We start from the raw sequence: 27,628 nt of genomic DNA on the forward strand, positions 1-27,628 counted from the left end.
CTCACTGGATGAAAAAACCATCACCTCACTGCAGCGAGAATGATTGTGGAACTCGTGGCTTATCTTCTTCATTCCCTCCTCCCCCCCTCCCGTCCTAGAAGCGTAGAAGCATAGAAATATAGGTGCAAGAGTAGGCCGTTCGGCCCTTCGAACCAGCACCGACATTCAATATGATCATCTAAAATCAGTACCCCGTTCCTGCTTTCTCCCCATATCCCTTAATTCCTTTAGCCCTCAAGAGCTAAATCTAACTCTCTCTTGAAAACATCCAGTGAATTGGCCTCCACTGCCTTCTGTGGCAGAGAATTCCACTGGTTCACAACTCTCTGGGTGAAAAAGATTTTTCCTCATCTCAGTCCAAAATGGCCGACCCCTTATCAGCAACGTGGACCTCTGCTCTCCTGATGCGTTTTGAACTTGTTTGCCAATCTTTGCCGCTGCGGCCGATTATGTAAAGAGCCAAATAGTGCTGCTGCTGTTGGGACAGTGAAGCCAAAACCAGCAAATGCTGGCAAGACACGACAGGTCGGGCGGCATCGGTGAGGAAAAAAACAAGAGTTTCAAGAGAAAGAGGATGGCGCAGCTGGTAGAGTTGCTGCCTCACAGCGCCAGAGAACCGGGTTCGATTCCGACTTTGGGTGTTAGGATTTGGGGAGAAAGCAGGAACGGGGTACTGATTTTGGATGATCAGCCATGATCATATTGAATGCTCGAACGGGCGAATGGCCACTCCTGCACCTATTTTCTATGTTTCTATGTCTCTGTGTGGAGTTTCCACGTTCTCCCTACGACTGTAGAGGACATAGCTTTAAGGTGAGGGTTTGTGCGTGTATGTACATGTATGTGTGTGTGTGCGTCCATGTATGTGTGTGTGTATGTGCATGTATGTGTGTGTGTATGTGTGTGCATGAGTGTGTGTGTGTGTGTATGTGCATGTATATGTGTGCGTGTCTGGGTATGCATGTGTGTGTGCATGTGTTTATATGCATTGTGTGTTTGCATGCATGTGCATGTGTGTACGTGAGCAGGTGCATATGTGCATGTACATGTTGTGTGTTTGTGTGCGCAAGCACGTGCTATGTGCAAATGTATTTGCCCATGCGTGTATGTGTGCGGGTGCTGTGAGTGCGTGAGTGCCGGTGAGTGCAGGTACTGCATGCATGCATGAGTGTGTGTGTATTGTGCATGCGTGCGTGTTGTTCGTATGTGTGTGTTGTGCATATGTGTGTGTGCGTGTGCGCGTGTTTCTGTGCGTGTGCGTGTGTGTTCGTATGTGCGTGTTGTGCATGTGTGTGTGCGCATGTGTGTGTGCGCGTGTGTGTGTGTGTGTGCCTGTGTGTGTGTGTGCGCACATGTGTGCGTGTGTGCATGTGTGCGTGTGTGTGTGTGTGCGTGTGCGTGTGCGTGCGCGTGTGTGTGTGCGTGTGTGTGTGTGTGCGCGTGTGTGTGCGTGTGTGTGCGCGTGTGTGTGTGCGTGTGTGCGTGTGTGTGTGTGCGTGTTTGTGTGTGCGTGTGTGCGTGTGTGTGTGTGCGTGTTTGTGTGTGCGTGTCGGTGTGTTCCTGCGTGCCCGTCAGCTGCTTGCTTCCCACATCTGCGTGCGACCGCGGCAGATGTGCGGTTTTGTCTGTGCCTTGTGAAAAGAACTAGACTTTACTTGATTCAGATTCTGGCAAGCGCCGTGCTTTCACTCTCTCCTCCCGGTTCAATCCTGATGGGAGCAACAAGATTAAAAATAATAAAGTTTAACTATGTGTATAAAACCTTCAAACAAGAGTGAGAGATTCTTGGACTTGCGTAGAGGTTGGTGGAAGTGTGAGCAGAGAGTGCTAAGACTCACAACACGATGTTGACTAATGGGCCTGTGGATGCCAAAAATCTTTTTATCTATTCAACCCCTTCACTCCTTCGCCATCTCTGGAGCTTGACACTGGGAGGATGAGGTGGGCTGGATCCAGTGATGTTTTTTTTAGTTTGCTGAACAGTTTTATAGACTGATCGGAGTTTGCAGATGGTTGTTTTAAAAAAAAATTTTAGTGGAGAGGTGAGACCTTGTCATTCACCTGCATAAATCCACACACATTCTGTGCAATGCATCAATCAGGACCAGACCAGTGCTTCCAGTCTAATGCTTTACTCTGACACTTTTATCCCTGAGGAGTGTAAGAATGGCAGCTCTGACGATGTGGGCTGTTGCCTCAGGCACAGAAAGTGAAAGGATTTTCCAGTGATAAACTTTTCCCTTTGGAGATTCTGGTTATCTAACCGGCGGTTCATTGAGGTAACGACTGCTAAGTGCAGTTCCATGTCGTTTAGAGATACAGTGCGGAAACAGTCCTTTCATCTACCAGCGATCCACGTGTACAAGCACTATCCCACACACACACACACACACTAGGGACAATTCACACTTATACCGAGCCAATTAATCGACAAACCGGTGCGTCTTTGGAGCGTGGGGGGAAATTGGAAATCCCGGAGAAAACCCACGCAGGTCAGGGGGAGGACGTACAAACTCCGTACAGACAGCGCCCGTAGTCGGGATCGAACCCGGGTCCCTGGCGCTGTGAGGCAGCAACTCTACCGCCGCGCCACCGTGCTGAGTGCTTGGTAACAATAAAGACTTTGTTGGCTTTACCTTGCACTAAATGTCATCCCTTATCATGTATACACCTTAAATGGCTAGATTGATTTAGATTTATTTTTTTCGTTTTAGAGATACAGCGCGGAAACAGGCCCTTCGGCCCACCGGGTCCGCGCCGCCCAGCGATCCCCGCACATTAACACTATCCTACACTCACTAGGGACAATTTTTACATTTTACCCAGTCAATTAACCTACATACCTGTACGTCTTTGGAGTGTGGGAGGAAACCGAAGATCTCGGAGAAAACCCACGCAGGTCACGGGGAGAACGTACAAAACTCCGTACAGACGGCGCCCGTAGTCAGGATCGAACCTGAGTCTCCGGCGCTGCATTCGCTGTAAAGGCAGCAACTCTACCGCTGCGCCACCGTGCCACAATTGTGATTATGTATTGTCATAAGTCATAAGTGATGGGAACAAAATTAGGCCATTCAGGTCAACTCCGCCATTCAATCATGCTGGATCTATCTCACACAGTGGTCTTTCCTCACCTCGGAGCTGGGCCGGTGGTCGACACTGGAAGGTGCACTGCCTCCCAAAAATGGTCCCTTCAGGGCAAGAGAAGATGGAGGGGTAGACGTGATACTGGTCAGGGATGCCGCAGTCTACCGGCACACACGGAACGTGCTGGTTCCATTTCCCGTCCTTACAGGTGACCGTCATCTCCAGCTTAGACTGCAAAACACAATTCAGAACACTACTTTTATTAAGGAGGTAAGAAATAAATTCACTGTTGAACATATAAGCAGCAATCGTGGTCAGAGTAGAAACTTTGAAACTTTAGACTGTACTTTACTTTAGAGATATAGCACGGACACAGGCCATTCGGCCCACCGACTCCACGCCGGTCAACCCGTACGCTGACCTAAGCACACCAGGAACAATTTTACAATGTACTAAAGCCAGATAACCTGCAAACCTGTACGTCTTTGGAGTGTGGGAGGAAACCGGAGCACCCGGAGAAAAACCCACATGGTTTGCCTGCAGTCCGTCTGTCTTTTGTGTTTTTTGTTGTTTTTGTCTGAATTGTAGTTTTAATATGATGTAGTGTTGTATGTTATGTTTTGGGGGGGGGGGGGGTGGGAGGGAACGGGAACTGTAACTGTAACATTCTCTCTCCAGAACGGAGACGCGACCTTTGTTCTTTGTCGTGTCTCCGTTCCCGTTGCGGCCTACCACCGGCCATGCACCTGGGACCACCTGTGTCTCTGGTTCGCAGAGCCCACGGTCCGGACTCACCACCTGCGGCGCTGGCTGCCTGCAGATGCTGCGGGAGCGGCTGCGATTCGTCTCCGGAGGCTCCGGCGCGGGCCGCGTGGACGTCGGAAGCCCGCAGACCCCTGGGTGGGGGCCGACATCGGGAGCACCGGCAGCGGCAGCGGCAGCGTGTTCGCTCCGCCCCGAATCGCGGGGCTTGGGTCGGCCCGCCACGGACCTTTCACCATCCGGTGCGGCCTGAAATAGGCCGCGGACCTTTCACCGTCCGGCGTGGGCTTCAATGTCGGGAGCCCCGACCGCCCCGACGTGGCAACTCCAACAGCCTGACCGCGGGACAAGACGGCAGGGGAAGAGAAAAAGACATTCTGGCCTTCCATCACAGTGAGGAGGGACTGGAGGAGACTCACTGTGATGGATGTTTCTTTTTGTTTGGTGTTAGTTGTGATTGTATGTGTTATTGCATTTTTATTGATTAATCTTATTGGTCTTATTGTTCAACTGCGGGTAATGTTTCATTTTACTACACATTTATGTGTATGTAACAAATAAACCACTATTGACTATTGACTATTGACTATTGATGGTCACGTGGAGAACGTACAAACTCCGCACAGCCTGCACCCATAGTCAGGATCGAACCCGGGTCTCCGGCGCTGTGAGGCAGCAGCTCTACCCGCTGTGCCAATGAGCTGGTTGGAGAGGTACAAATTAAACGCGGACGGCGTGAAGGATGCACTGCCGATATCGCTTTCTCCAGTACAGTAAGTACCTTTACCACAACTACAGGGAAACTCACAGCACAACAGTGCCAGGCCATTAAAGGGGTTATTCAACTTACAAACGACAGTGGACAGTGAAAGCAATCCCCTGTGCGACCTTCGAAAGACCTGGTGCAAACATACTCAGATGTCAAGAGCTTTGAAGGATATTAAACCACCAGAGAGAACTCGCCGTATCAGTGCCCAGCCCACTGGAGAATTCCCATGCAAATCTTCCTCTCCGGGGCTCCAAAGGCAACAGTGCTTTTCTTTCAGAACTTCAAAGGAACATCGTTCCTGGTCAGCCCCTGATTTAGTAATGACTTCCCCACATGTCACCCGATGGTTCGAGTCGGTCGGTACGTCACAAAAAAAACAGCATTTGTCATATTTTACTTCCGATTCATTTACGATAGATTAATCTCTTTGTGCCCATCGGTTTCTTTGAGGATGGTTTATAGACACACTTTTTGACAAACTGTAAAGGGCCTGTCCCACTTTAGGCGATCTTAAGGGCGACTGCCGGTGACTAGGCTGTCGCCAACAGTTCGCCGGGGTGTCGCGGGCATGATCGTGAGGAGTCTTCACAGAATCGTAGTAGATCTCGGCGCGTCGCTGAGAAATCAACAGGTACGAAATTTCTCGTCGACAGCTGGCTTGTCGCCAGGTATCGTAGCTTATTGCGGGCGTTCCATTTAACCACTTTTACAATTATATTTCTTAATACAGCTATTACTAAACTGGAAGTAAATTCAGTTTATGCCTTGTTAAGGATATCTTAAGGATAGCGGAGTCAGGGGGTATGGGGAGATGGCAGGAATGGGGTACTGATTGTGAATGATCAGCCATGATCAGATTCAATGGCGGTGCTGGCTCGAAGGGCCGAATTGCCTCCTCCTGCACCTATTGTCTATTGTCTATTGTCTATGGTCTATTGTCTATTGTTACCATGAAGCTTGGTTTTCTAGTAACCCGGGCAAGATGTTATAGTTCAAAACTCTCAAGTAATTACCAACTTGTCAGTGATTTCAGCGAAAATTAGGACGCCGGAGAAGCATCGATAAGCGTGGGAATTTCGCGATGTTTCAGAAGACGGTGTAATCTCGACCTGACTCGGTATTGTCATGGTCATTGTCGTCGGGTGAAATCGCCTTAAAAATCGCCTAAGTGGGACAGGCCGTTAAATGTGGATAAACTGATGAGTCCCTTGGCTTGTACCATTTACGGTCAAAATGATTTATCTTCACAATCAAAGCGCCTGTATATTCTGCTCGTAACACAAGTGGCCACGGTGGCGCAGCAGTAGAGCTGCTGCCTTACAGCACTTGCAGCGCCGGAGTCCCGGGTTCAATCCTGACCACGGGCGCTGTCTGTACAGAGTTTGCACGTTCTCCCCGTGACCCGCGTGCGTTTTCTCCGAGATCTTCGGTTTCCTCCCACACTCCAAAGACGTACGGGTTTGTAGGTTAATTGGCTTGGTGCATGTGTAAATTGTCCCCTTGTGTGTGTAGGATAGTGTTAATGTGCGGGGATCGCTGGTCGGCGCGGACTCAGAGGGCCGCAGGGCCTGTTTCCGCGCTGTATCTCTAAACTAAACTAAACTAAACTAAACTAAACATTCAAACCACGTTGTATTGAATGTGGCATTTTGCACCTGTTCGGCTCGGGTTAGTTGGTGAGTCTGGGTTTGGCTGAGATTGTAGCTATGATCTGTGTCATAGCTACAAGCTGACTGGAAAAGCCTTGCGTGTCTGACAACAGGGGCCTCTGTGATCATAGGCACAACAGCAGTGCAGAATGAGTGCATGGAAGGATCACAAAGTGAGATTAGGGTAGTCTTGGTGGTAGTAGGGGGTTGTGATCTTTACAGATGATCTTTGTTTGAAGATCACGATCTCAAAGCTAGTAAAACATCACCAGCCGAGTGGGTAGCAGGGATCATTGTCCTCCAATATACCTCTGAGACCTGCACTACCTGCATCAGGTGCTTCCAAACTCTGGAACTATACCACCAACACTGCTTCTGCAAGAGCCTTCAAATCCACTGGCTGGTTAAAGGAACATTACAGGTAGGGTTGCCAACTGTCCCGTATTAGCCGGGACATCCCATATTTTGGGCTAAATTGGTTTGTCCCGTACTGGACCACCCTTGTCCCGTATTAGGCCCTGGGGGGGGCGCTGTAGGCCCGGACACTTTAGGCCCCGACACTGTAGGCCCGGACACTTTGGACCCCGACACTGTAGGCCCGGACAATTTAGGTCCCGACACTCTAGGTTTCCGACATTTTAGCTCCGGACGGTGTAGGCCCGGAGGTCCTGGCGCCGCCTAATGGAGGTTGCCTATCAATCTGCCTCCCGGCCCGGGCGGCCACCATTGGTGGAGCGGTAGCACGTGGCCGCTGGCTGGGTGAGGTCACATTGGGTGTGGGGCGGTGACGTCACATTGTCTCGTATTTGGGAGTGAGATGGTTGGCACCTCTAATTACAGTCATTCAGTACAGGAACAGACCTGTAAACCCACCATTTTCATAGCGCCTCTTATTCCAATCTGCACCAATCAGCCAACAATGAGCCATTCTACTTATTCCTTGACCCTCATCCCCTTTGATGTTTCGTTTTCACACCTTCCCCCTCCATATCTCCATGACTCCCTCTCCCCGACTCTCAGTCTGAAGAAGAGTCCGAAAAGTCGCCTATTCCTTCTCCCCAGAGATGCTGACTGTCCCGCTGAGTTACTCCAACTTTCTGTGTCTATCTTAGACCGAATGATTTAGCTCCCGTAATAGCGTGTGCGATCCATTCTCCAAAATATTATCCATTATAATAACGCGCAGACAAGAAGAAAGCTTCCTTTTGACGTCAAAGATGATCCATTCATAGATTCATAAGTTCATAAGTTCTAGGAGCAGAATTAGGTCATATAGACCATCAAGTCTACACCGCCATTCAATCATGGGTGATCTAGTTTTCCCTCTCGACTCCATTCTCCTGCCTTCTCCCCATAACCCCTTTACTGATCAAGAATCTGGCAATCTCTGCCTTAAAAATATCCATTGACTTGGCCTCCACAGCCTTCTGTGGCAATGAATTTCACAAATTCACCGCCCTCTGACTAAAGAAATTCCTCCTCATCTCCATTCTAAAGGGATGCCCTTTTATTTTGAGGCTGTGACCTCTGGTCCTAGACTCTCCCACTAGTGGAAACATCCTCTCCACATCCACTCTATCCAGTCCTTTCGCTATTCATTACCAGTCCTGGTTTAAATCCAATTCATTATAAAATGGGTAATTCCATTTTCCCTCCTGATGTCACTTAAAGGTCTGAGCTGAAATTAATTTAAGCAAGTTATTGGTCAATTGATCAATATGGATTGATCCGTTCTGACCTGACCTGACCTGACCTGACCATGTTTTAAATTGAATTAAAATTTTCACTGCCCCTGTAGAATTGCCTGGTGTTTTGAACACATGAACAGCGGTACAGAGCTAGTGGAATAATTTATCTCCAAGTCGTGGTGGTTTCAACACATCACTTAATATGCTCAGGCAGACACAGAATGCTGGAGTAACTCAGCGGGACAGGCAGCATCTCTGGAGAGAAGGAATGGGATGCTGCCTGTCCCGCTGAGTTACTCCAGCTTTTTGTGTCTACCTTCGATTTTAACCAGCATCTGCAGTTCTTTCTTACACTTAATATGCACAGTTTTCTTTCCGTCTGTTCTTGCCTGCTTGCCGTGCCATCTTCCACAACCCCTTGCTTCTACTTTTCTCACACACGGCGTTTAAGAAGCTTTTAGATGGGCACACGGATTTGCAGGGAAGGAAGGGATGGAGATCTCGTCACTTAGGGCGGCACGGTGGCGCAGCGGTAGAGTTGCTGCCTCACAGCGCCAGAGACCCAGTTCGACCTTGACTACCGGTGCTGTCTGTATAGAGTTTGCTCGTTTTCCCCGTGACCCGCGTGCGTGGCTTATCTTTGGGTGCTCCGGTTTCCTCCCACCACTTCACTGCAGGTCTAGGGGTTGGCAACTATCTCACTCCTAAATACGGGACAAGGTGACGTTACCGCCCGGCGCCCAACATGACCTCACCCAGCCAGCGGCCACATGCTCCCACTCCACCAATGGCGGCCACCCTGGCCGGGAGGCGGGTTGCTATGCAACCTCCGTTAGGCGGCGCCCAGGCCTCCGGACCTAGACTGTCTGGAGCTAAAATGTCGGAAACCTAGAATGTCGGGACCTAAACTGTCGGGTTCTGCAGTGTTGGGGCCTACAGTGTCGGGGCCTACAGTGTTGGGGCCTACAGTGTCGGGGCCTAGTGTTGGGGCCTACAGTGTCGGGGCCTAGTGTCGGGGCCTACAGTGTCCGGGCCTACAGTGTCGGAGCCTACAGTGTCGGGGCCTACAGCATCGGGGGCCTACAGCATCGGGGCCTACAGTGTCGGGGCCTACAGTGTCGGGGCCTACAGTGTCGGGGCCTGCAACCTCGGGGTCTGCAGCGTCCGGGCCTACAGAGTCCAGGTCTACAGCGCCCCTCCGGGCCTAATACGGGACAAGGGCGGTCCCATACGGGACAAACCAATTTAGCCCAAAATACGGGATGTCCCGGCTAATACCGTGGACGGCACGGTAGCGCAGCGGTAGAGTTGCTGCTTTACAGCGAATGCAGCGCCGGAGACTCAGGTTCGATCCTGACTACGGGTGCTGCACTGTATGGAGTTTGTACGTTCTCCCCGTGACCTGCGTGGGTTTTCTCCGAGATCTTCGGTTTCCTCCCACACTCCAAAGACGTACAGGTATGTAGGTTAATTGGCTGGGTAAATGTAAAAATTGTCCCTAGTGGGTGTAGGATAGTGTTAATGTACGGGGATCGCTGGGCGGCACGGACTTGGAGGGCCGAAAAGGCCTGTTTCCGGCTGTATATATATGATGATATGATATGATAATACGGGACAGTTGGCAACCCTGTACAGGTCTGCAGGTTAATTTGCTTCAGTGAGTTGTACAATAGTCTGCAGTGTGTAGGATAATGCTAGTTTAATGGGTAATCCCTGGCCAGCATGAGCTCGATGGGCCAGAGGGCCTGTTTCTGGGCTGTGTCTCTCAAGTCTAAAGTCATACAGGCAGATGAGATCGGTTCAGCTTGGAATCATGTTCGGCACAAGCTTTGTGGGGCGATGAGCCCGTTCCTGTGCTGTGCTGTGCTGTTCTGTAGATGTTTACTGAACTCCTCCGCTCAAGCCGCCTAGGCCTACGTGATCGCCCGGTTGCTGAACACTTTAACTCCCCCTCCCATTCTCACACTGACCTTTCTGTCCTGGGCCTCCTCCACTGTCAGAGTGAGGCCCAATGTATATTGGAGGAACAGAACCTCATATTTCGCTTGGGCAGCTCGCACCCCAGTGGTATGAACATTGTTTTCTCTAACTTCAAGTAATCCTTGCTTTCCCTCTCTCTCCGTCCCTCCCCCACCCGAGTTCTCCGACTGGTTTCACTGTCGTTCTGATTAATTATACATATTGTATGAGTACTGATGGCACTGCTTGTCACCTTCCTCTCAGCCAGCATGTCCGTATCATCGTCCGCTGTCGTTTTCACACCTTACCCTTCCATATCTCCCGACTCCCTCTCCCCTGACTCTCAGTCTGAGGAAGGGTCTTGACCCGAAACGTCGCACATTCCTCCTCTCCAGAGACGCTGCCTGTCCCGCTGAGTTACTGCGGCACTTTGTGTCTATCTGTACCAAAGATACTAGAGGAACAAGATGGGCCACTCCGTTGAAATCGCCTATACTGAAGTGTAGTCCGCAAAGGGGCCATTTTAGTAGGCAAACCCCGCCGTTCGCTCTGCCTCTCGCAGTGTAATCAGTGTGTTTGTGGGAACAGTATGTGTGATGATACCATTAAAATGCAGAATATATCTCGTCTATCAATTCACAGATTTTTGTTATTTTTCTTTTAAAATGTGTCTGCAAGTTTCTGCCGACTAAGATGGCGTCGTGACGTACTACGGTTTGTAGGGTCGAGCGGTCTATCTTGTTCCTCTAGTATCTTTGATCTGTACCGTTCGATGTCCCTTGGCCTGCCAGGCAGGCAAATGCCAAGTCAGCAGCAAAGCCCATTGTAGAAAGCTTTGCAAATTGTGTTGTGTCCGAACTTGTTGTTCCACCCAGAGAAAAAAACACTTCCAATTTGATGTAAACTCTAATCCATTCTCTATTGTGCGGACGACACAGGCAGACCGGCACGTGATCGCCGTTCAGGCAACAAGGACAACAAGCATATGCGTATCTGAATTGTCTCCACGCTCCCCCCTCCTGTTCCCTCTATTGCTTTGCTGACTGTTAACACGGAGACTATCGCCGTGCTGCGATGTTGTCATATCATATCATATCATATATATACAGCGCGGAAACAGGCCTTTTCGGCCCACCAAGTCCGTGCCGCCCAGCGATCCCCGTACATTAACACTATCCTACACCCACTAGGGACAATTTTACATTTACCCAGCCAATTAACCTACATACCTGTACGTCTTTGGAGTGTGGGAGGAAACCGAAGATCTCGGAGAAAACCCACGCAGGTCACGGGGAGAACGTACAAACTCCTTACAGTGCAGCACCCGTAGTCAGGATCGAACCTGAGTCTCCGGCGCTGCATTCGCTGTAAAGCAGCAACTCTACCGCTGCGCTACCGTGCCGCCCATGCCTTCCTCTGCAGTCCATGTGTTTTTGGAAATAGTTGATCAGCATTGCTGAATACAAAATGCCTATTTGTTATTTATTTCACTAAATGCTGGAGTAACTCAGCAGGTCAGGCAGCATCTCAGGAGAGAAGGAATGGGTGACGTTTCGGGTCGAGACCCTTCTTCAGACTGAGAGACAGCAGAGAGGGAATCTGGAGGTACGAAAACGTACAGAATAGATCGCAGCCAGCAATAGATGGCCAAAGAACCCACAGTGGTCCATTGTTGGCTGTGGGGTAGGTGATAACGAGGAGATCTAAACAGTAACACTAGCAGGGTGACTGGGGGGGGGGGGGGGGGGGGAGAGGGACGGAGAGAGAGGGAATGCAAGGGTTACTTGAGAATTAGAGAAATCAATATTCCCCTCTCCCCTGACTCTCAGTCTGAAGAAGGGCCTTGACCCGAAATGTCACCTATTCTGCTTCTCCAGAGGTGCTGCCTGTCCCGCTGAGTAACTGCAGTTTTTAGTGTCTGCTTGCCTGCACATTCACATATATAAACTTGGCTTGTTCTCTCTGGAGCATCAGGAGGCTGACGGGAGACCTGATGGAAGTGTATAAAATAATGAGAGGCACAAATAGGGGGGACAGTCAGAACCTTTTTCTCAGGGTGAGAATATCTCCACTCGAAAAAAACTTACTCCAGCGTTCTGTGTCTATCTTCGGTTGAAGCCGGCATCTGCAATTCCTTCCTACGCAAGAATATTAGCTTGGCTGCACAGCGAGATGCAGTTTTCCAGGAAGGGGCTCTGAGGGTGAGATTCCTCCTCTTAAAACGTTCCACCGCAGGACCGCTGTTGTTTTTAATTCTCTCTCTCTCTCTCTCTCTCTCTCTCTCTCTCTCTCTCTCTCTCTCTCTCTCTCTCTCTCTCTCTCTCTCTCTCTCTCTCTCTCTCTCTCTCTCTCTCTCTCTCTCTCTCTCTCTCTCTCTCTCTCTCTCTCTCTCTCTCTCTCTCTCTCTCTCTCTCTCTTTCTTTCCCTCTTTCCCTCTTTCCCTCTTTTCAACTTCCCCTCTTCCCCTCTTTCCCTCCCTCCCTCCCTCCCTCCCTCCCTCCCTCCCCTCCCTCCCTCCCTCCCTCCCTCCCTCCCTCCCTCCCTCCCTCTCCCTCTCCCTCTCCCTCTCTCCCCCTCTCTCCCTCTCTCTCTCTCTCTCTCTCTCTCTCTCTCTCTCTCTCTCTCTCTCTCTCTCTCTCTCTCTCTCTCTCTCTCTTTCTCTCTCTCTCTCTTTCTTTCCCTCTTTCCCTCTTTCCCTCTTTTCAACTTCCCCTCTTCCCCTCTTTCCCTCCCTCCCTCCCCTCCCTCCCTCCCTCTCCCTCTCCCTCTCCCTCTCTCCCCCTCTCCCTCTCCCTCTTCTCTCTCTCTCTCTCTCTCTCTCTCTCTCTCTCTCTCTCTCTCTCTCTCTCTCTCTCTCTCTCTCTCCAGCGGTGTGCATTGTCCTGGGTCTCAGGCCCTGGTGGGACTTTCCAAGCCACTCTCACCTGCTTTGCTCGCTGCTTCAAGCAGAGACATGAGGCACGTGAGGAGTTTCCTTGCTGAAAAAATTTACAGCTGAGTTCCACTTAAAGCACTTTTTAACTACCTCTGGCTACTGTGCCTCTAATTAATCGCAGATGCTGGTATATATATTCTTTAATCGCGAGGTTATGACACCCCCCCCATTTTTTAAATTCCATCCAGGCTTGTTGTCGTTTACCATTATCCCACATGAACCCCACCCACCGCCGTCTCTCCGCATCTGCAAACCTCCCCCCCAACCACTCCGCACCCTTCCCTCACCGGCTTGCCCGCCTCAACGAAGCGTGAAAAGGCCTGGATAGAGTGGATGCGGAGAGTATGTTTCCACTGGTGGGAGAGACTAGGATCAGAGGCCACAGCCTCAGAATGAAAGGAGGGCGGTGAATCTGTGGAGGCCAAGTCAATGGATGATTTTAAGGTGGAGATTGATAGATTCTTGATTAGTACGAGTGTCAGGGGTTATGGGGAGAAGGCAGGGGAATGGAGTTAGGAGGGAGAGATAAATCAGCCATGGCTGAATGGCAGAGTAGACTTGATGGGCTGAATGGCCTACATCTGCCCCTATCACTTATGAACATGAATGGATCATCTTTGAGGTCAAAGGGACCTCTGATTGATACTTTATTGGCACATGCACTGGGCACAGTAAGATTCCTTGCACTCAGTACAAGTATGCAGGAAAAATGTTCCCAATGTTGGGGGAGTCCAGAACCAGGGGCCACACAGTCTAAGAATAAAGGGGAGGCCATTTAAAACTGAGGTGAGAAGAATTTTTTTCACCCAGAGAGTTGTGATATTGTGGAATTCTCTGCCACAGAGGGCAGTGGAGGCCAATTCATTGGATGAATTTAAAAGAGAGTTAGATACTCATGGGGCTAGTGGAATCAAGGGATATGGGGAGAAGGCAGGCACGGGTTACTGATTGTAGATGATCAGCCATGATCACAATGAATGGCGGTGCTGGCTTGAAGGGCCAAATGGCCTCCTCCTGCACCTATTTTCTATGTTTCGATGCAAGTGTCATCACAAAAAGGGCGCAGACAAATTCACAAAAGTATTCAATATTTTTCCTCTCTCCTCCTTTCCTCGTATGTACGTGTGATCACAATGGATGCCATTTTGGAGAATGGGTGGTCCTGGCAACATCTTCGTCAATCTTCTCTGCGCAATTTCCAGCTCGACAACATCCGAGCGGGTCTGCTTGCTACAATTGTCACCGGGGACTGTTAATTCCTTGCCCACCGATTACAGGAGCTGGATCACGGCATCTTTTTCTTTTTTTTGTGTGTTAAGAAGGTACTGCAGGTGTTGGTTTATGCCGCAAGATATTGACGCAAAAAAAAATGCTGGAGTAACTCAGTGGGTCAGGCAGCGTCTCTGGAGAAAAAGGAACGGGCGTGTGGGACGTTTGGTGGCCGAGACCCTTCATCGGACTGAGCGCCAGGGAGGGAAAGAGGGTGGAGGAATGGGACGGTGCAGAACAAAAGATCCAACAAAACTAAACTTTGTTCGGCACCATTGCCATACCCCTGGTGTCCCCATCGACGGAGAGTCTCGACCTGAGACGTCACCTGTCTCTTTTCCTCCAGAGATACTGCCTGAGTTGCCCCGCCATTTTGTGTCTAGCCGTGACCGTGAGGGCTTTTCATTGTGTTGTCGGGGGAAACTGAGTTCATCTTCCTTTGTAAGGCGCTCTATAACTGTGTAAGTGTGTTCCAAGGGCCCAAAAGTGCTGACTTGTGGCTTGGCAGCCCCCGGGGGCCGGCAGGCCAGAGACAGCCTCGCCGTTCAGGGGCGTCCACAGGATGGCACAGTCGCCCGTGTTGCCGTGTTTACATGGGCACGTCCTTCGGCGGGCAGTGCCAAGCACAATTTACACAACGCAGTCAGCAAAGATGTACTCTCTTCAACCCGTCCAAATCATCCCAGCAAAAACAGCTTCATTTTAGAATTTTTAGAATGGGCGACGATGGAATTAGACTGGGACCGGGGCTTTGCTCCCCGACCCGAGGACAGGGGGAAACAGTGGAATACCAGCCTGGTGCATGTTTTGCAGCAGCCGGGCTGCTGAGAAGGAAGCGGGCTATAAATATGCAGGTACTATGGTTTCAACTAGTGCCGTCATGTATTTACATCAATAACAAGAACTGGGCAGGCTACAGAGTTGTCCTGCTTTCACCTCTCTTCCCACCCACTCCCACCCCCTCCCCCCCACCGCCCCCCCCCCCCCCCCTCGCTCTCCTCCCCCCTTCCCACCACCCCAGTCCAGCACTGTTACTGCCTTCCAGATCAAGTCAGTCCAGGGCTCTGGGGGGGCTGCACTCACGAGGTCTATTTTGCTTTTGTTCAGCGGCACGATCAAATTCACTGAATCAAGTTCAAGAATTGAAGATAAACACAACTCCAGGCACTCTCGGGAGCAGAAGCAGAAACCAGAAATGTTAGCGTTGAGTTGGAGTTTTGAAAAACACTGTGCAGACGTTGGACTTCTTGAGTCTGCTGGGAGGCGGACATGTCGCGGTGCTTATGGACGGAAGGGAGGGAGGGTGGGGGGGGGGGAGCAGACAGTGGCTGATGTGGGGGTCGTATCTATGGATGGAATGAGCAGGATTTCTGGTGGTGGTTAAATCTATCCCTTCTCTGTTAGTTAGGAGTTTAGTTTAGTTTAGAGATACAGCGCGGAAACATGCCCTTCGGCCCGCCGAGCCCGCGCCGACCAGCGATCCCCGCACACTAACACCATCCCACACACACGCACGAGGGACAATTTACACACACGCCGTGCCAATTAACCTACAAACCTGTACGTCTTTGGAGTGTGGGAGGAAACCGGAGATCCCGGAGAAAACCCACGCAGGTCACGGGGAGAACGTACAAACTCCGTACAGACAGCACCTGTAGTCAGGATCGAACCCGGGTTTCTGGCCTGTACTGCAGCAACTCTACCGCTGCGCCACCGGTCCGTAACTTTAATGCACACGGAGCAACTTTTATCTGAAGAAGGAACTCGACCCGAAACGTTCTCCCAGAGATGCTACCTGTCCCGCTGAGTTACTCCAGCATTTTGTATCTACCTTCGATTTAAACCGGCATCTGCAGTTCTTTCCTACAGGTTTTTAGGTTAATTGACTTGGTGTAAATGTAAACAATTGTCCCTGGTGTTACTCTGCGGGGATCGCTGGTCGACACGGACTCGGCGGGCAGAAGGGCCTGTTTCCACGCTGTATCTCTAAACTAAACTAAATGGGAGCAGGAGCAGGCAATAAGACCCCTCAAGCCCACCCCACCATTCAAGGGTGGATTGCTGGGATCGCTGCTGCCTCACAGCACCAGAGACCCAAGTTCGATCCTGACCTCGGGTGTTGCCTTTGTGGAGTTTGCATGTTCTCCCTATGACTGAGTGGGTTTCCTCCGGGTGCTCCGGCTTCCTCCCACGTCCTAAGGACTTGCGGGATTGTAGGGATCGCTCAGCCTCTGTAAAATTGTAAATCGCCCCTAGTGTGTGCAGGATAGTGCTAGTTTTTGTGCGGGGATCGCTGGTCGGCCTGGACTCGGTGGACCGAAGGGCCTCTTTCCGCCCTGTATCTCTAAACGAAACTAAACTAAACATAAAGGAATAGGTGAAGTTATGGGTCTTAAGGTTTCCCCTTTTCCCCTTTTCCCGGTCTGAAGAAGGGTCCTGACCCGCAACATTCCCTACTCCTTCTCTCCAGAGATGCTGCCTGTCCCGCTGAGTTACTCCAGCTTTGTGTCCACCTTCGGGTTTAAACCAGCATCTGCATTTCCTTGCTGCACACCTAGTCCTGCCGGCAGGCTGGTTTATGTAGGTGGAACAACGCTGGAAGCTGCCTACCTGCTTTTCTATCTATCCGACGTCCGACGTGTACGAAGAAAGTGATGAAGAAATCTGTAAAACACCTGTCACTGCCTCCGGGTAGTCCACAGTATTTTTACTACAACTAAGGTACTTTGAAACTAAGTAGAAGCAAAGAACTGCAGATGCCAGTTTACCAAGGAAAGACACAAAGTACTGGAGTAACTCAGCAGGTCAGACAGCATCCCTGAAGAACGTGAATAGGTGACGTTTCAACTCGCGACTCTTCTGAAGAAAATTCCTGACCCGAAATATCACCTGACCATATTTAGTTTAGTTTAGAGTACAACGTGGAAACAGGCCCTTTGGCCCACCGAGTCCATGCTGACCAAAGATACTAGAAGAACAAGATAGTCCACTCGACCCTAAAAACCGTAGTATGTCATGGCGCCATTTTAGCCGGCAGAAACTTGCAGAAACATTTTAAAAGAAAAATAACAAAATCTGTGAATTGATAGATGAGATATATTCTGCATTTTAATGATATCATCACACATACTGTTCCCCCAAAACACTGATTGCACTGCGAGAGGCATAACGAACGTAGGGTTTGCCTACTAAAATGGCTCCTTTGCGTACTACACTTCAGTATAGGCGATTTCAATGGAGTGGTCCATCTTGCTCCTCTAGTATCTTTGATGTCAATCATTGATCACCCGTGCACTAATTGAATTGTTATCCCAGTCTTGCATCGTACACACGAGTGACAATTTACTACAAACCTGCACTTCTTTAGGATGTGGGCGGAAACCGGAGCACCCGAAGGAAACCCACACAGTCACAGGGAGAACATACAAACTCTGCACAGACACCACCTATAGTCGGGATCGAACCCGGGTCTCTGTCGCTGTAAGGCGGCAAATCTACTGATGCGCCACCGTGCCGTCCAGCGCTGTTCTCCGGGGATGCTGCCTGACCCGCTGAGTTACCTTAACGTTCTGCGTCTAACTTTGAAACTAAGGTTTCTGTTGTAAAATCAGAACCTAAAAATGATAGTGTGCTCGGGTTAAATTACTCCTTCATTATTAGATCCACATTTCACTTCTACGACACGGTGATAAAAAACGTTCAGTCTACGGATCAATGCCTAACACAGACGCACAGTGGTTCGAGAGGTTAAGGTAACACTGACATTCACAACAGGGAAGACTACTAACTCTCATCCCCACAGCCCAGCCCGCCCACACCACCGATGAAATAGAATATTATCACAAAATCCACTCACCAGGGACTATTATCAAAGCTGTAATCTAATATCAAATGGGAGGTATGAGCTGACATCATCGTGACTCACCAATCTGATCCTTGCCTGTATATCCCTCCTTGGTGGGATCGATTGGTTCTATTTTATTTTTCTTTCCCACTTTTACTGTCAACTTGCAACTCAAGCTCAACAGTACGTTTCACTGGGACCAAACACGAAACATGACTCAGTCCGAAATCACAACACTGATCAGACCGATTTGATCGAACACCTTAAAGATTGACTTCAGCCTTGTGGTAGGAATCACGTTGTCAAAATTGGGCTGAGATCACCACTGTAAGAAAGCTGAGAAATTCAGGATTAAGGATATTAATTAGTTTCTAAAAATATATTCTTTTCATAGCCATGAAAAGAATATTAACCATTTGCGGAATGCTGAAGTACTTTTTTCACGGGTTTTTAGTTTTCTCATTCCGACCAATGAGACAAAATATTCACCTGGCTTGGAGCATGAGTTTTGAATTTAGTTGATTGTCACGTGTACCGAGCGAGGTACAGTGAAAAGCTTTTGTTGCGTGCCTGGGACCTTTTTCCTTAGAGTGTAGTAGTGTAGTTAGATTGAGGGGTAACTTTCTAGCGGCATGTAAAATCCCAAAGGGTGCACATAAGATGGATGGCCACAGTCTTGTTTTTCCAGGGTAGAGCAGTCTAAAACTGAAGGGCATTGATGTAAGTTGACAGGGGAGAGACAATATGTGACTAGAATCGAGCCGCCCACGGTGTACAGGTACACGATAAACGTGAATCACGTTTAGTGCCAGATAAAGCCAGTAAAGTCCGATCAAAGATAGTCCAAACATGTCCCAGCTACTCTAGCCCCACCTGCCCGCGTTTGGTCCATGTCCCTCCAAACCTGTCCTATCCATGTACCTGTCTAACTGTTTCTTAAACGTTGGGATAGTCCCAGCCTCAACCACCTCCTTTTTGTTTACCAAAGATAAATGTAATCAATTATTGCAAGAATAATATGTCCAATGCAAAACAATACCAACAAACCCACCACCATAGCACAAAGTGCTGCCAATCTCCTGTCCCCCCCAATCCGGACCAAACTCAGATCCTGGGGGGACAGGGCTTTCTCCATCGCTGCTCCCACCCTCTGGAACTCACTACCCCAAACCGTCAGAGACTCCTCCTCACTCACCACATTCAAAACATCACTGAAGTCTCACCTGTTCAGTACTGCCTTTAACCACTGAAGGTCACCACACCTTTTGTCCCCTTTTTCTGTTCGTTTACTTATTTATTTATTTATTCAATTCTCTATGTTCTAGAAATCCCTGTAAAGCGTCTTTGAGTGTTTGAAAAGCACTATATAAATGTAATGCATTATTATTATTATTATTATTATTATTATTAAATATCAAATATTCTAAGTATTAAACAACTATGTTGTCAGGGATGCATTCCAGCTCTGGCAGCTCGTTCCATACACCCACCACCCTTTGTGTGAACAATTCCTATTAAATTGTTCACCTTAAACCGATGCCCAGAGGTGTAAAAGCTGGGGCCCAAGCTCTTGCTTTGTTAGTGGCATCACATTCCCTGACACCACTTACTCCTCGCTTGTCAGTTCGTGTTGAGGTCTATCCCAGTTCCCATTCCAGTTGTTTTCTCCGGGTGCTCCGGTTTCCTCCCACATTCCAAAGACGCACAAGCTTGTAGGCTAATCGGCTCCGGTTGTAGATTGTCCCTAGTGTGTGTAGGATATTGTTAGCGTGCGGGAATCGCTGGTCGGCGCGGACTCGGTGGGCCGAAGGGCCTGTTTCCTTGCTGTAATTCTAAACTAAACTGCGCTAAAACAGTGAGGCCTGGGTGGATACCCGTGGGGTGTGTAAAAAGGCTGCGTGCAGGGGTGGGATGGAGGGGAGCAGAAACATGTTCACAGCCTCACGTCACAGTGAATGTGGAGGAAATCTGGACTGCCACAGAGCCACTGGCCAGCGATTGTCATAGAGGATCATAGAGTCGTCGGCACGGTGGCGCAGCGGTAGAGTTGCTGCCTTACAGCGCTTGCAGCGCCGGAGACCCGGGTTCGATCCCGACTACGGGCGCCGTATGTAGGGAGTTTGTACGTTCTCCCCGTGACCTGCGTGGGTTTTCCCCGAGATCTTCGGTTTCCTCCCGCACTCCAAAGACGTACAGAGTTGTAGGTTGATTTGCTTGGTGTAAGTGTAAATTGAACCCTAGTGTGTGTAGGATAGTGTTAGTGTGCGGGGATCACTAGTTGGGGCGGACTCAGTGCTTCCATGTTGTATCTCCAAACTAAACTAAAAGCATGGGAACAGGCCCCAGCCCACACCGACGAACATGTCCCTTAACCGTGCAATAAGCAGCTGCCATTTCTATGCGTGGCTGAGATCCACACTTGTACCAACGTTTCCATAAGGAACCGTCCTCTCAGTCTGGCCTCCTTGGCTTTCGTTTCCAATCATCCTGCTGTCTGAAAAGGGAGTGAACAAACGTGGACGGGAGTTTCCGTTTTAAAGTACCGTAACGTTTTCCCTCCAGCTGTTTTCTACGGATTGGGGAAAATCAGTAAAGCATGTGGCAGAGGGGAAACGAGGGGGGGAACTTATTCTCAACGCAGTGATTTGTTCTGCTGGAATCCGTGCCCTGAAAGCGCGGTGGAAGCAAAGCCAAAGGTAACTTTTTTTTAAAGCATCTCTGTACGCAACCTAAATGCTAAACCAAAAAATATATATATACAATACAATACAATACAATATATCTTTATTGTCGTATAAGAAAATAACTGCAGATGCTGGTACAAATCGATTTATTCACAAAATGCTGGAGTAACTCAGCAGGTCGGGCAGCACCTCGGGAGAGAAGGAATGGGTGACGTTTCGGGTCGAGACCCTTCAAAAGTCACAAAAGTCCCGCCCCCCTGACATCAGTCTGAAGAAGGGTCTCGACCCGAAACGTCACCCATTCCTTCTCTCCCGAGATGCTGCCTGACCTGCTGAGTTACTCCAGCATTTTGTGAATAAATATCTTTATTGTCATTGTACAGGGAGTGGTTCAACGAGATTGGGAATGCGCCTCCCATACGATGCAATAAATTAATTAGCTAGTCAGTATTCATTTAAACAACCCAATGAAACAAATTGTAACAGTTTTAAAACAGAATAAAGTGCAAGAATAAAGTGCAAATAGATCTGTGAAGTGCAAGTAGATCTGTGGATCTCGTGAGGGGTGTGAGATTAATTTGAATTCATGTGTCGGAAGGAACTGCAGATGCTGGTTTAAACCGAAGATAGTCACAAAATGCTGGAGTAACTCAGCGGGACGGGCAGCATCTCTGGAGAGTGTGAATGGGTGATGGTTCGTGTCGAGACCCTTCTTCAGTTCAGTTCAGTTTAGTTTATTGTCACGTGTACCGACCGAGGTACAGTGAAGAGGCGGGCACAGATATTACAGGACAAGTGGCGTTGTGGACCAGTGGTTTAACAGCCAGTAAATAGCAGTGTGACAGGTGGGGCGGAAGAGTCAGTAACAATCTGTGCCATCATCGTAGGTGTGTAATCTATAGGGTTGCCAACTGTCCCGTATTAGCCGGGACATCCCGTATTTTGGGCTAAATTGGTTTGTCCCCATACGGGACCGCCCTTGTCCCGTATTAGTAGTGTTGCCAACTTCCTCACTCCCAAATACGGGACAAAGGGTGACGTCACTGCCCCGCGCCCCACGTGACCTCACTTGCTCACGCTCCACCAATGGCAGCCGGTACAATACCCAACTACTGTAGAGCAAAGCCAAAGATAATTTTTTTTAAAGCATCTCTGTACGCAATCTAAATGCTAAACCAAAAAAAATATATATATATCTCGTGAGGGGTGTGAGATTAATTTGAGTTCATGTGTCGGAAGGAACTGCAGATGCTGGTTTAAACCGAAGATAGTCACAAAATGCTGGAGTAACTCAGCGGGACGGGCAGCACCTGCAGCTCGTTCCATACACCCACCACCCTCTGTGTGAAAAAGTAACCCCTCAGTTTCCTATTAAATCTTTTCCTCTTCACCTTGAACCTCTGTCCTCTGGTCCTCAATTCCACTTCTCTGTGCAAGAGATTGTGTGCATCTACCCGATCTATTCCTCTCATGATCTTGTACACCTCTGTTAGACCACTCCTCATCCTCCTGCGCTCCAAGGAACAGAATCCTAGCCTGGCTCAACCTCTCCCTCGAGTTCTGGTAACATCCTCGTAAATCTCCTCTGTACCCTTCAATAGACAATAGACAATAGGTGCAGGATGAGGCCATTCAGCCCTTTGAGCCAGCACCACCATTCAATGTGATCATGGCTGATCGTTCTCAATCAGTACCCCGTTCCTGCCTTCTCCCCATACCCCCTGACTCCGCTATCCTTAAGAGCTCTATCCAGCTCTCTCCTGAATGCATTCAGAGAATTGGCCTCCACTGCACCACAGATTTACAACTCTCTGACTGAATTTTTTTTTCCTCATCTCCGTTCTAAATGGCCTACCCCTTATTCTTAAACTGTGGCCCCATGTTCTGGACTCCCCCAACATTGGGAACATGTTTCCTGCCTCTAACGTGTCCAACCCCTTAATAATCTTATATGTTTCGATAAGATCCCCTCTCATCCTTCTAAATTCCAGTGTATACAAGCCTAGTCGCTCCAGTCTTTCAACATACAACAATCCCGCCACTTCACTCCGTACTCTGTACCCCCCCCCCCTCAGCTTAAGCCTAATCGTCTGAATGACCTTTTCTTATTGCAAGCCCTTACCACACGAGCCTGCAGACGCACTTTGGCAGCGGATCAAGAGCGAGCTGCCTGCCTGCAGTCCCAGGCGGAGAACGAAACAGTTGTCTCTGCCCTCTGCAGGTACAGCCGCAAGCTCGCTCAACCCCCCGCATTTTTATTTTACCAATAGCTCGCCTCAGTTCCGACGACAGAGAAAAAAAAACCCACCCCGCAAATGCAGCGGTGTACGGTTACACGCACCCGCCATCTGTGGCCCTTTCACGGCCCGAAGGCCAACTGGCGGGGAGCGAGGTTTGTGCTGTCGTTCCCCCTCTTGTACAGAATCAACTTCAAGCTCCTCCTATTCACGTATAAAGCCCTAAATGGACACTCCCCCCCCTACATCAAAAATCTTCTAACCCCCCTCTCTAACTCCAGGTCCCTCAGGTCGGCCGACTTGGGGCTACTCACTATCCCGCGGTCTAGGCTTAAGCTCAGGGGTGACCGCGCTTTTGCGGTTGCAGCTCCTAGACTGTGGAACAGCATCCCTCTCCACATCAGAACTGCCCCCTCCATCGACTCCTTTAAGTCCCGGCTCAAAACCTATTTCTACTCCCTAGCGTTTGAGGCTCATTGAGGAGGCGCTGTGAACTGTTTGCATGCTACTGTATGTTTCTTTTTTTTTCCCCCATTGGAACCTAATCAGATGTACAGCACTTTGGTCAACGTGGGTTGTTTTTAAATGTGCTATACAAATAAAATTGACTTGACTTGACTTGACTCTCCACTGCACAGATTCATTCCACTGACGACGGACAGGAGAGACCTTCTTTGCCATCCGACTGGACTGGGCTGGACTTGAACCAAAGCACTACTACCGGTGGGGAGGGAGGTCACTCTTTCACTCAATACTCCACCACCACGCCCCCTCCCCCAGTCCCTGGAATGGTTGCTACAGCCCCACCCCCCCCCCCCCCCCACACACACCCCCACCCCCAGGTTTAGAAGTGAATAGAGGGCAGAGAAAGTTTCTTTTTTCTGATGAAAAGCCAGCACAATCGATTCTACATTTCCAAATTCTGGCACCGTTCTGTCAAAGGTCATTAGTGTGCCGTCAGGATGTTGTGAAATGGAGCCTACTGACGTGAAATGGTCTGGCATGGTTTTTCCAAGAGATCGTGGCTTGTTGCTGGAGCCAGCTACACTGCAGATTAGCAGTGATGCAAAACAGCCACGGCTTCAGGTTGACTCCCAGTTATTGAGCGTTGAACGCGGGGGTCATCGGATGTGTGAAGCACATTTGGTGTTTCATAAGCAGAGCAAGTCATGTCAGACACAAAGAAGCTGGAGTAACTCAGCGGGACGGGCAGCGTCTCTGGAGAGAAGGGATGGGTGACGTTTCGGGTCGAGACCCTTCTTCAGACTGGTTAGGGATCAGGGAAATGAGAAATATAGGCGTTGATGTGGAGAGAGAAAGAAAAACAAATAAAGGGCCTGTGCCACTTAGGCGATTTTAAGGCGACTGCCGGCGACTAGGTTGTCGCCGAACGTTTGCCGGGGTGTCGCGGGCGTGATCGTGAGGAGTCTTCAATGAATCGTAGCGGATCTCGGCGCGTCGCGGGAAAAAATTCCAGATAGAAATTTCTCGGCGACAGCTGGCTTGTCGCCAGGTATCGTAGCTTATTGCGGGCGCTGTCTGTCGCACGCTGTCCCCAGGTTTGCTAGGTTGTCGCAGATGCATTTAGAAGCACGTAATATTAAATTAAGAAAAGGCATTTGAAGATACCAGAAAATAGTTTTGTTTAACCAATTTATTTACCGTCAGGACATTTGACGGGTAGATTGGAGGCGACAGTTTGGCGGTCAGGTGAGCGTGGGGATTTTGCGATGTTTCCGAAGACGGTGTAATCTCTTAGCCAGGTGCTAGTTTCACGAAAATAGTAACTTGTATCGACCTGACTCGGCATTGTCGTGGTCATTGCCGTGGGGTAAAGTAAAATTTCGGCGATCTGCTACGACTTTGACAGTCGCCGGCAGTCGCCTTAAAAATCGCGTAACTGGGACAGGCCCTTAAAAGGTAGGGGAAAACGTAATGGTGATAAAGGAAACAGGCCATTGTAAGCTGTTTGTTGGGTGAGAACAAGAAGCTAGTGCGGCTGGGGTGGGGGAGGGATGGAGAGAGAGAGGGAATGTTGGGGCTACCTGAAGTTAGGCAAATCTATATTCATACCACTGGGCTGTAAGCTGCCCAGGTGAAATATGAGATGCTGTTCCTCCAATTTGCCTCACTCTGACAATGGAAACAAAGAAACATAGAAAATAGGTGCAGGAGGAGGCCATTCGGTCCTTCGAGCCAGCACCGCCGTTCATTGTGATCATTGCTGATCATCCACAATCAGTAACTCGTGTCTGCCTTCTCCTCATATCACCTGATTCCACCCTCCCCCCAGAGCTCTATCTAACTATCTTTTAAATTCATCCAGTGAATTGGCCTCCACTGCCTTCTGTGGCAGAGAATTCCACAAATTCACAACTCTCTAGTTGAAAAAGTATTTCTCACCTCAGTTTTAAATGGCCTCCCCTTTATTCTTAGACTGTGTGGCCCCTGGTTCTGGACTCCCCCAACAATGGGAACATTTTTCCTGCATCTAGCTTGTCCAGTCTTTTTATAATTTTATACGTCTCTATAAGATCCCCTCTCATCCTTCTAAACTCCAGTGAATACAAGCCCAGTCTTTCCAATCTGTCCTCAATGGGGGGGGGGGGGGGGGGGGGATCTGGGTCAGGAAGGTCTGTGTGGCAATGGGAAGGAGAGGTAAAGTGTTAGATGGCTTTGCTTTGCATCGGCTGCGATGTTCTGATTGCAAGCAACGCAGAGGGAGGTTTACAAAAAAGTCCCCAGGCAAATGTTGGGAACCTTTGAAACTTCAAGTTTAATCTCTCTCATCTGACCAGAAATCTGATTGTCGTTCAACCTTTAACCAGCAATTGACACTTCCCAAGATTGACAGGGTCTCGGCAGTGTGTCTTGCTGCACTCTTTTTGTCTAATGAAATGTGGAAGTGTAAATTCGCAACACCCCCCCCCCCCCACCACCCCCACCCTCCTTTGTGAAACGTGACACTACGGTTCTTTCCCCAAACACAGGGGGATTAAGCTCGACTCTGTAGTATAAGAAGATAACTGCAGACGCTGGTACAAATCGAAGGTATTTATTCACAAAATGCTGGAGTAACTCAGCAGGTCAGGCAGCATCTCGGGAGAGAAGGAATGGGTGACGTTTCGGGTCGAGACCCTTGAAGGGTCTCGACCCGAAACGTCACCCATTCCTTCAAGGGTCTCGACCCGAAACGTCACCCATTCCTTCTCTCCCAAGATGCTGCCTGACCTGCTGAGTTACTCCAGCATTTTGTGAATAAAAGCTCGACTCTGTGTTAGGAAGGAACTGCGGATTCTCGTTTAAACTGGAGATAGACTCAGAATGCTGGAGTAACTCAGCGGGACAGGCAGCATCCGTGGAGAGTAGGAATGGGTGGCGTTTTGTGTCGAGACTGATCAGTCCGAAGAAGGGTCTGAAGATAGGTCTCAGACTGATCCGTCTGAAGAAGGGACTCGACCCGAAACGTCACCCACCCCTTCTCTCCAGAGATGCTGCCCGTCCCGCTGAGTTACTCCAGTGTGTTGTGTCTATCTTTGACTTTGTGTTAGTTATGTAATATGGCCGACCTTCAACTGGCAACCTACTTTACACCTTTCTTGAGTTAGAATTGGAAACCATCTCAAGCAGGTTGCGAGTTCCTTAGCACTTACGTTACTTACAATGGCATGCATTAAACCCCCCATGTGCACGACACAGGTTTGTAGGTTAAAAAGGGGAAGGGTTCAAACATCCTTGGGAAAGGGGTGATATTTTTTGGTGTTCCCATCTGTGTAATGGAGAGACTGTTACCTGGAAGATAGACGCAAAATGTTGCAGTAACTCATGTGAATTATTTCCTGCTATATTACTCTTTCACTTGATTTCAGTTCCCGAGAACTCCCAAACTACAGGCAAGCTAATTTTAAGAAGTTTCCTGACATTGCAACATCCTTGCTTTGGAAAATAACTGCAGATGCTGGTACAAATCGAAGGTCTCACAAAATGCTGGAGTAACTCAGCAGGTCAGGCAGCATCTCTGGAGAGAAGGAATGGGTGTGCCTTGTATCAGAAATCAGACGATAGACCGGTGCGTTGGACAATGCTCGCAGTGCAGACAATTACTCCAGTCTGAAGAAGAAGGGTCTCGACCCGAAACGTCACTCATTCTTTCTCTTCAGAGATGCTGCCCGTCCCACTGGGTCACTCCAGCGTTTTGTGTCCATCTCCGGTGTAAATCAGCATCTGCAGTTCCTTCCTGCACAGACTGCCAGTTGGTGCAAGAGCAGTTCTCAGCCACTCCTTGAACGCCCGTCAAAGTTACACGCCTAAATCAGATCACCCTTCGGGCCCAAAAACCGTCGACGTCGAAAAGTGTTGAGCACAAACGATGGCCGTGTATAATGCACAGAAGGCCAGTGGTGCAAAGATGCTCCTGACGTTTGAGGGAGGTTCTCGACTCAAAACGTCACCCATTCCTTTTCTCCAGAGGTGCTGCCTGACCCGCTGAGTTACTCCAGCTTTTCTTGCGTCTACCTCCGGTTTAAACCAGCATTTGCAGTTCCCCCCTACGCAACTCTGCTGCTGACGTTTGTCGTTAAACGCATTTCGAGCCGCCAAATTGTTTGCCTTTCCTTATCGAGATTTGTTTAATTCACGAACAAGGCTGAGAGATTTCCTTTTTTGTTTCCCTCCCCCCCCCCCCCTCCTAATATAATTATGTTGCTTGATAGCGAGTTGCCGTTTTTGGTGGCCGTTCATATTAG

General features: G+C 49.3%; 1 protein-coding gene across 1 annotated transcript in view; it reads right to left on the reverse strand.

Annotated features, from left to right (window-relative positions):
- LOC144608287 (pappalysin-1-like) overlaps window positions 1-27,628 on the reverse strand; it is a gene marked incomplete at its 5' end in the record, with an annotated part of 275,710 nt that overhangs the window by 95,474 nt on the left and 152,608 nt on the right. Inside the window, one exon of the mRNA XM_078425903.1 lies at window positions 3,135-3,318. Coding sequence (XP_078282029.1) covers window positions 3,135-3,318 — 184 coding nt within the window. The remainder of the gene's footprint in view (window positions 1-3,134; window positions 3,319-27,628) is intronic.

Source organism: Rhinoraja longicauda, chromosome 31, assembly GCF_053455715.1.
Source record: "Rhinoraja longicauda isolate Sanriku21f chromosome 31, sRhiLon1.1, whole genome shotgun sequence".
Lineage (NCBI taxonomy): Eukaryota > Metazoa > Chordata > Chondrichthyes > Rajiformes > Arhynchobatidae > Rhinoraja > Rhinoraja longicauda.